Source organism: Hemibagrus wyckioides, linkage group LG28 (genome assembly GCF_019097595.1).
Source record: "Hemibagrus wyckioides isolate EC202008001 linkage group LG28, SWU_Hwy_1.0, whole genome shotgun sequence".
Taxonomy (NCBI): domain Eukaryota; kingdom Metazoa; phylum Chordata; class Actinopteri; order Siluriformes; family Bagridae; genus Hemibagrus; species Hemibagrus wyckioides.
In genome coordinates, this window is record NC_080737.1 from 5,532,024 (window position 1) to 5,542,023 (window position 10,000).

The window sequence follows — 10,000 nt, forward strand, 5'->3', positions numbered from 1 at the left end:
CTGTGATTATATTCTCTCTGTTTACAAATCTGCTGCTGTCTCGTACATCATACTCTGGATTAAACGTGTGATGGAGCACCACCAGGACTACAGGTTTGGTGTCTGTAAAAAAAAATTATTATATACAAAAGTAATTCCAGATACAGAATGCATTATGTTAATGAATATTGTGTGAATACCTGGAATATTGTGCAGCTTTTTCATTGCTGCTTTAATGTCAGTTCCAGGTTGTGACACAATCGGGCAGAAACACAGAATGAAATCACACTCATCCTCTGTAGACACCTCCTGCAGGTGAACTTGTTTTTTAAGACAATCTATGAAGTGCTTGTGGGAATCCAGTGTTTTTCCAGTTGTATAAACCAAACACTTTATATCTGTGAAGAAGCAGCAAAAAACATTTATTGTATTTTATTATATATTAAAGATGAATTATATTCTTGATTTGGTTGTTAACAGATGAAGTGGGCAAATTAGATCTAATACTGAACTAATACTGAAAAACAATTTTTATAAATTCCTGCACTTTAATAATATTTACTGGTACATGATCACCAGTAAACGAATTTAAATTGTTAACTAAGTCACCAGTGCAAAAATTAAAAGTTTGCAAGTTCTTTAATAAAAAGCCCAACCAAGGAGCTTCCTAATAGGACTGTTGTAGCTAAATGTTCATATGAAGAGGAAAGGTTATAGAGGATTTATGCTAACAGATTAGGAGAAAAAGAGTAAAAAGGCTGTGAACCACATATTGAAATAAAATCAGGCTAATCTAGTTGAACATCTAATTGAACATGATTAGATCCGAATGTTTGTTCAACTTTGTCAGCAGAGAAACCTGCTTATGCTTTTTTTGTCCTTAACAGAAATCAGATGAAGAATGCTCTATAGGATCTTTATAAAAGTATCAATGTTGTGTCTGCTTTCACTGAATATTTAGGATTTTCTTATACTCACTTGTGTTTTCAGTCCTAAATGCAGAGGCACCCTGTGGAAATAAATGACACTTAAGTTAATGTTTCTGTGTATAGGTGGACGTTTCCTCTCTTCACCAGCAGAGGGCGCTCTCTACTGAAATCTCTGTTACACAATTCTGTGTTTCTTCCTGCTTGACCTCTACAAAAGAACATGGATATTCATGTGAAGCCTTGATGATATTGACTGTTGTGTAAATCCTGAGTGTCTTCATATGTTTCACCCCTACCTTGTAAATTAGATTTCATTTTTTTAGATAAAAATATACTCTGGTTTTGATCTATCAATCTTTTTTTTAAACCAGTGCCAGTTATATTGATCTGTGGATTGTGTTTTCAGCTGTGTTTGCTGTTATTAAAATATTTTCATCAAAACATTTTTGTTGTCTATAGGATTTAATTAGCATTTGAGAGATAAAATTGAATAAATGAATAAACAGTGGACAAACATCTAAGGAGGATCAAAGATTTATTTATTTGTTTATTTATTTATTTTTTAAATGTTAATGTGTGTTTACTTCAGAATATTGCAGATAATTATGTGGGGGGGGGGCTAGTTAGCACAAATTATGATATAAGGGGGAAAAAATAAAGATATTACAGTTCTTGACCACATGGAGGCACAGTCATAATTGTTTTTTCTACATTCAGGATCTGTCCTGAAGACACAGATCAAGTTTCAGATGATCACAGATGCCTTACTGAATACATTTAAGCTGCTCTGTATAATGATGTCTGCAAAAATAAATGTGAATCTGTTTAAATAAAGTAAATAACATTGTCTGAATATGAAATAGTGAATACATGAGTGTTTTCATATAAAAGATTGGTGTGTATAAAATCATTTTAAGTAAATTACCATTCAAAAGAGAAAAATAGTAGTTTTATTCACTTACCCCTGTAATGATGTGCAGAGCAAAAGAAGACAATGGAAAAACACAATGAGTAAACAATAGTATAGAATAAGTATTGAACTGTGAATAAAGTATAGAATAGAAAGGTACTTTTCTACAATATTGGAGTCTACAAACAGACAGGACACCAATATCTATTTAAGCTAAAGAAATAAAAATTATATGTAACCTATAGAAATCTGTAGAATGTATAGTCTTATGAAGTTTTAGATTTATAAACCTTTATAAAGAGTTTTCTCTATTAGACAGTCTAATACTCACCTGACTCTTCAGACATCCCAAAAACATTCCGGAACTGTTGAATAATACAGTGTAAATTTTTCTACTTCTTTCTACATCTTCTGCTGCTCTCTATTAAAATGTATTTATTTATTACCATCAATAAACAAGGAAATTTTAGTATAAACCTACCCATGAAGAAACTCCTGAGTAAAACAACAGAAAGAAATATTATATTAAGAGAACATCATGACAAAAACATCTTTATTATGTTTGTAGATGAAGTGGGTACGTCAGTTTAATAAACACTGAATGCTAGATTAAATCTATAATGCTGTTTTGTGCAACAAAATCCAGTGAGTTTATCAGACACACTTTTCTTCTAGAAGGTTAACTGACAACTGATAAAATCCTCTGACTGAATGGTCATACCTCAAAATATTAAAGAATAATTATTTTTTATTTGTATTGTTTTACTTTCTAATTTTGTTACTTATTACTTTCACTTTTTCACTTTTACATTTTTACAGTAGAAATTGTACAAAAGAATTTTTTTCCTACCATCTTATGTTTAAAAATGGCAGTCATTAAACCTCTGTATATCAAACTTACTTGAAGTTGACATCTTTATATCTTCTTATAGATTCAGACTGAGAGAGAGAGAGAGAGAGAGAGAGAATTCAGTGTCATCTCTATGATAAATGCATCTCTAATAAAATGCTATTCTTTGTCATGTGGCTAATAAAACACAATTTTATAGTATATTTAGATCGATTATTTAACAAGATTTTACTTGTTTCTTCCTACCTTTGAGGCTTCTATTAAAGTTTTTTCTTGATCTTCTGCTTCAGAGGAACTCGGGCACATCAAGCTAAACTCCTTTCACTTTCACCTTCACTGCACTTGCGGACTCAGTATGAAAGCTCCGCCCCTTCCTCTTCCTGTTCTAGTCTAACAGGCTTCATATTTACTTTAGGCCACTTGCTCCTGTGTGCTCTTACTCTGATGGATGGCTGTAGATGTAGCAGCCTGGTTCCTCTCCTCTCTGACACTCTCTCCATTCAAATATTATTATTATTATTATTATTATTATTATTATTATTATTATTATTATTATTATTATTATCATTATTATCATCATTATTAATAAACATTTGCCAGAACAGGAACATATCATACTTTTAAAATAATTCAGAATATTCTGAAAGAAGCTGTATGTAGAAATGCCCAGTACAATAAAGTACAATATCTTATTCTTAACAAAGATCAAGTATTTATTTATTATATTATTATTATATATATTTATGCACTACTAGTTATCTATACATATACACATAAATTCTGTTGTATTTTTAATGTTTTATTTAGACATGTAACCGACCTTTGTACATATTTCTTGATGATTTGTCCTATTATTGTTAAGCTGTGTATAGTATTCCCTTGTAAAACATGTTTTGTTTATTCAATTTCATAAAATTATATTTTGATGAAATGGATTGGAATTTTGAAACACTGAAAAATGCACCTTCTTTATTACCAAAAGCTTGACCATCCCAGAGGGATCATCCCAACAGGTTGGATGGGAGAGGTCAGGTATGAATTATTAAAGACTGACTGAGCAAGTCTACCTTAGTGAAGCGAATCAATAGCACCATCTAGTGATGAAAGACGAGGGCAAGTTACTTTTCTGTTATAATCAAAGAGAGACAGAAGGAATGACTACTTTAGTTTTGTCACTGCACAGTGATGATTGCACTCAATAATGAAACGCAGCTTAGCATCTACCAGAAGTGCAAATTAGTTAGTGTTCATACCAAGATCTTTGGATTCAAACTCAGTTTTCTGTTGCTCCACTAAAATCATCTCCTCCAGTTTATTATTACTGGTTTCCAGCTCTTTATCTGTGTTCTTCAGATGTGTTTCTTTCGACCTCAGCATTTGTTCAGATTCTCTAGTTGTGCTTTTCTCCTCCCTGTGTCTTATACTATCTTCTAATTCCCTAATTGTTTTGTCCAGTTCAGCGCTTGTCTGTTTGAGCAGTGTTTTCTCCTGAAGCTCTTCATCTCTTAGTTCTTATTATTTCCACCAGTAAATAAGGTAGAAGGTAGAAGGGAAGCTATCCTGTCTATTGTTGTTTTTTAACATCTCCTGCATGGTGGATGCAGTTGGGAAAGAGGCATGAAAAACCCTGAGCTCTGTTTTCAACTTCTTGCTTCACACTTGGTCCGCTGTGGTGACCCCTCACACATGTAGGGAGCAGCCGAAAGATTATTGTTATAATTACACACTGTACCATGCGCACACACACACACACACACACACACACACACAAACAGATGGTGACAATAACGTTGTTTCAGTTTTGAGGGATCTATCAGCATACAACATTACTAATAAAATGGATAGTTATTAGATGAGGAGCCTGAGTTTAAAACTATGAAGTTATTGTTTAAGGCAGGATACTTCATGTACTATTCAATTTTGAGATTTTGTTCTATTTTCCTTCCATGTCTTCTTTTGCTCTAATGAAAAGGAAACTTCCAAAATACACATTAAGGTGTTTGTATTAAACCTACTTCCCTCGTCTGTTTGCTTATTCTATCTGCATATTTAAACATAGCATTACAAAGGGAAAAGACTCTGGGGAACTTCTATGATATGCCTTAGCTATTTTGTTTATCCTATTCATCTGCAATGCCTTGTGTCAAATGGATGCAAATGAGTGCATTTTAATTACTTAATGCCTGATTTGCATATCCATTCTGATGACATTATTCATTTTAGTGCATTCAGCTGTTGTTTCTTCATTAATTTAGCCTACATTGTTTTAGAAATACAGTAGGGTTTAAAATGTTAACATCATGTACTAGTAATTGTTTTCTTTTATCTCTTCTTCTAGCAAAATACTTTGCTCTAGCATTAGAGTCAGTGATTCCTGGGTGGGCACCACATTGTATTTTTATGATCCTAATGAAAATAACCAATACAAAACAGGCAAAAAATAGTTAAAGCAAAAATATTTGCTGGACAGAAAAGTCTGTGTCGTCATCAAACCTTCAGCATTCACAGTAACAATTTTGTTGTTTTTTTTCCTTTAAAGAGAGAAAAGAAAGTTTAATAACTGCTTCAAGCTGTTGTAATATAAGTAATGACAGTAACTAGCAGTTTTGACAATGAACGACAACAATAAATGTAGCTGTGAAGAGAGAAATAGTTTACAGTGTCTTTCTTTTGTTAATAAAAATGTAATTGTGTGCAAATTGTTGTGTAAGAAGAATAAAACACTTTGGGTCATGATGTGATTTCTTCAGTGTGCGTAATTTTTTAAATGATCCCCACTCATTAGTGTGATTGAGTAAGCATTCTTTATGATTTTATGTATGATTTAAATGCAATATGGACTTCAGACCGCTGCTGTGTGTGTGTGTGTGTCTGTGTGTGTGTGTGTTACGTCAGCTAGAGTGGGGGAAGAGTTGGTTTTTTTTAAGGACGCATCGTCTTTAAACTGTTCCCAGTGCACACACTAGTTCCTTTAGACTTCATATTTTAACTGTGGCTTTAGTTTGTATTTATTATTTGACAATGTCTTACAATAGTTTAAGCAACATATCGCTTTTACATGATGACCAGTAGTAAAAAAGTAAATCTCCATATGATACTATTACAGAGGACGCAATGGCTAATTTGACTAAAATGTGAATATCTCAAAAACTGTTTTTGTTCTGCTATTACTTTTCATGCTCATACATATAGTTTATTTTATATGCATTTTATAATTTATAAGACACAGACTTCTGCTGTGTGTTTGACTTGGTCAGCTAGAGTGGAGGAAAATGTTTTTAACCCTACCAGGTAGACTATAGGGAAACTCACTCAAATCCTGATTAAAACACAAATGTAATTGTGGAATTAGCTTGACTTTTGTCTTGCCCTTATAACTATTTATTGTATTTCAAATTCATGAATTCATGTATTATTTTAACATTATTTTTGATGCATTATATTTCTGCGCAATTTGATTTTATCACATATATATTGCAGTGATTTGCTTTTGGAATACAAGATACACTGAAAATATGAATAGTATGTATTTTAGTAACATATATCATCAATTTGGATGCAAGCATCATTAAAAACAACAGTACTAGATGATTCATGCATATATGATGTATGCTATTTAAAGACCAAAGCTTTATAAATAACTACATATTTACTAATACTCTTAACAAGCAATTATTTGATTAAATATTATCTAAAATTTCATATTTTAATGTCATCAGAAACCAAATTACCGTTTGTTTGTCTTTTTCAAACTAATAAGTACGCCAGTGTGATATTTCATTCTGTTGAGTTTAAATGTTGAATTTTCAAATTTTCTTGAACGTATCTTTCCGAAAGCAACAAACAAAAACAAATAACGTTTTCCTTTGGCGAACTTTACATCTTTACATCTTCTGCATCTTTGTTTTTGAGGACAAAATATTTCTCTGGAGTTCAGGCAGGATGAGTTTCATGAGCTTTCTCTCTGCCTCCATCATCGGTCTTTGTTTTTTCCAATTCTTCTCTTACTTCTTTGACCTGTTTCTCCTTCTCTTCCAGTGTCTCGTCTTTCATCTGCAGTGTTTGTGTATTTTCTGTCAGAAGTCTGTCTTTCTCCTGAAGCTGTTCATCTTTTTCTATTAGTTTGTTTTTACTGGTTTCCAGTTCTTTCACCACACTCTCCAGTTGTTTCTCTTTGTTTTCCAAATGTGTCTGCTTTTTTTCTAACATCCTCTTTGTTTTTTCCAATTCTTCTCTTACTTCTTTGACCTGTTTCTCCTTCTCTTCCAGTGTCTCGTCCTTTATTATAAGTGTTTGTGTATTTTCTGTCAGAAGTCTGTCTTTCTCCTGAAGCTGTTTGTCTCTTTCCATTAGCTGTGTGTCTCTCTCAGTTAGAAGACTCTCTTTCTCTTCAAGCTCTTTGCTTTTTTCTGTTAACTCAGTTTTCTGTTGCTCCACTATGATCATCATCTCCTGTAGTTGTCTCTGCTTGTCCTGCAGCTCCTGTCCCAGTTTCTCCAGTTGATTTGTACTGGTTTCCAGCTCTTTATCTGTGTTAGAATGATTGATTGATTGATTGATTGACTGATTGATTGATTGATTGATTGATTGATTGTTTTTACATTATTAGCTTAGTCAACTTGGTGATAAGTAACAAAATCTGTCACACTCACCTGACCTTTCACCTTCCACTTGTCCTATCAGTTTTATATGTAGATTTTTCTCCTGTTAAATAAAGCAGAAGGCTTTAATATACAGGGGCAAATAATTACATCCATTTAGGGTAGATATTGCTTGTACTAGTGCAATAAGGTAAGGTGAATTACAAACAATTTAGAGCAGCTATGCTGACAAATCAATAAAGTGCTCTTTGTGCGTGTAAGGAAACAATACATGATTATTGATGATGATGATGATTATTATTATTATTATTATTATTATTATTATTATTATTATTATTATAATAATAATAATAATAATAATAATAATAATAATAATAATAATAATAATAATAATAATAATAATAATAATAATGCTATTATAATGCTATTTAATCTATGTAATATAATAAGTTCAGAAATGTAGGTTAATTCCTCTACTCATAGTTTTTTCCTAAGTAAATAAGTACCAAGTACAAGGTAAGTGTTTTGTATGTGCTATAGATATATAAAATAATATGTGACACATATGCCTTTATTTTTGGGAACACCTTAAACATGAATCATGAATAAATAAAAAAGATAATATTTGATTAAGAAGAAGAAATGACAAGTACCAGATATTGTAAAGTTTCAGCCAGTGAGTCATTATTCTTCTGACACTGCAGTAATCCAGAATCTTCATGGAACAGACAGTCGACTGTGATCATATTCTCTCTGTTTACAGATCTGCTGCTGTCTGGTACAACACACTCTGGATTAAACGTGTGATGGAGCACCACCAGGACTACAGGTTTGGTGTCTGTTTAAAAAAAAAAACATTCACTATATACAGAATAATTCCACATACAGAATGAATTATTTTAAAGAATATTGTGTGAATACCTGGAATATTGTGCAGCTTTTTCATTGCTGCTTCAATGTCAGTTCCAGATCGTGACACAGTCGGGCAGAAACCCAGAATGAAATCACACTCATCCTCTGTAGACACCTCCTGCAGGGGAACTTGTTTTTTAAGACAATCTATGAAGTGCTTGTGGGAATTCAGTGTTCTTCCAGATACAAAAAGCCAAAACTTTATATCTGTGAACAAACAGGAAAAACAAATTATAATTTTTCTTATTATTTATTAAAGATAAATTATTTTCTTAATGATTCAGTTGTTAAAAGGTTAAATGGGCAATTTAGATTTAATATTAGCTACAATTTTTATAAATTTCTACAATTCAATAATATTTACTGGAGCATGATCACCAGTAAACAAATTTAACTTGTTTTTGCTTAAGTCACCAAAATTAAACGTTTGCAAGATCTTTAATAAAAAACCCAACAAAGGAGCTTCCTAATAGGACTGCTGTAGCTAAATGTTCATATGAAGAGGAAAGTTTGAAGAGAAATTATGCTAACAGATTAGGAGAGAAAGAAAGAGTAAAAAGGCTGTGAACCACAATTTCAAATAAAATTCACGCTAATCTAGTTGAGCATCTAAATGAACATGATTTTAGTAGAAGGTTTGTTCAACTTTGTAAACAGAGGAACCTGCACATGATCACTTTTTTTGGCCTCAACAGAAATCAGAGGAAGAAACCTATATAGGATCTAAAAAGGATCAGTGTTGTTCAATTCAATTCAATTCAATTCAATTCAATTCAATTCAATTCAATTCAATTCAATTCAATTTTATTTGTATAGCGCTTTTAACAAAGAGCATTGTGTCAAAGCATCCTCATTTGTGTCTGCATTCCCTGAATATTTGGAAATATTTTGGGATTATACTCACATGGCTCTTTAGTCTTTAATGCAGATGCACCCTGTGGAAATAAATTACACCGTCTGTGGTTTTCATGCTTGGTGTCACAACTTACAATCAAAAAATGTGGAACATTCTGTAAAGTACTGTAAAGTCTGTGTTGCACTGTGATTCCATGATGATTCCTTGATCATTATTTGTCACACTGTCCAAGATTATCTCAGTAAAATCTTTTTCCAAAGTCTATAACAGGTTGTGTGACAGTGTGTTCTCTTCATCTAAGATTATAGTTATAATAAAGTTTCTCTAACATTATGTAATTAAAAAAGGATAACATGCAATGTCTACTTTTCCAAGTATACTTAATATTTTTCTGTGCATAAGTGAACGTTTTCTCTCCTGACCAGCAGAGTTCGTGCTCTAGTGAATTCTTTGTTATTACACAATTCCTGCATTACCACTACAAAAGAACGTGGATGTTTTTATTTATTTATTTATTTATTTATTTATTTATTTATTTATTTATTAATTATTATTATCACAGATCAAGTTTCATGATGATACATAGATGCCTTGGCTAGATACACACTCACACTCTGTTGGCGTGTTACAAAATAATGTGGGCAAGGCCTTTAATTCAACTACTCAGTTGATTACATTTAAGCTGTTTAAATAGAGTATATTACATTGTCTGAAAATGAAATAGTGAAAACCTGAGTGTGTTAATATAAAGGATTGAATTGTGTGTAATCATTTTAAGTAAAAGAGAAAAATAATGATGTCATTTACTTACCCCTGTAATAATGTGCAGAACACAAGAAAGGAACAGGAAAACAACATTAGAATTTTTAAACAAGAATAACTAGCAAACAATCACAGTCAGTACAATTCTATAATATTGCCCACTGGAGTCTATAATTAAACAGGAAACCAAAATCTATTTAG

The 10,000-nt window shown here is 32.0% G+C and overlaps 2 protein-coding genes across 5 annotated transcripts in view; both read right to left on the reverse strand.

The window, feature by feature from the left end:
* LOC131348227 (trichohyalin-like) overlaps positions 1-10,000 on the reverse strand; it is a 59,472-nt gene that overhangs the window by 11,421 nt on the left and 38,051 nt on the right. The window contains exons 1-7 of one of the 4 annotated variants that reach the window (XM_058382977.1): positions 2,915-3,163; positions 2,720-2,757; positions 2,300-2,313; positions 2,149-2,183; positions 958-989; positions 180-377; positions 1-102 (exon numbers count right to left, since the gene is read on the reverse strand). The exon at positions 1-102 is cut by the window's left edge and continues 83 nt beyond it. In XM_058382977.1, the coding sequence (XP_058238960.1) occupies positions 1-102; positions 180-377; positions 958-989; positions 2,149-2,183; positions 2,300-2,313; positions 2,720-2,732 (394 nt within the window). In that variant the 5' untranslated portion in view covers positions 2,733-2,757; positions 2,915-3,163. Of the gene's footprint in view, positions 103-179; positions 378-957; positions 2,097-2,148; positions 2,314-2,719; positions 2,758-2,914; positions 3,164-10,000 lie in introns of those variants that run through there. The other 3 variants (XM_058382979.1, XM_058382978.1, XM_058382980.1) reach the window with 3 other exon arrangements.
* Positions 3,358-10,000, reverse strand: part of LOC131348269 (interaptin-like) — an 11,561-nt gene continuing 4,918 nt past the window's right edge. Inside the window, exons 7-11 of the mRNA XM_058383068.1 lie at positions 9,086-9,117; positions 8,191-8,388; positions 7,923-8,107; positions 7,321-7,372; positions 3,358-7,197 (exon numbers count right to left, since the gene is read on the reverse strand). Coding sequence (XP_058239051.1) covers positions 6,602-7,197; positions 7,321-7,372; positions 7,923-8,107; positions 8,191-8,388; positions 9,086-9,117 — 1,063 coding nt within the window. The 3' untranslated portion in view covers positions 3,358-6,601. The remainder of the gene's footprint in view (positions 7,198-7,320; positions 7,373-7,922; positions 8,108-8,190; positions 8,389-9,085; positions 9,118-10,000) is intronic.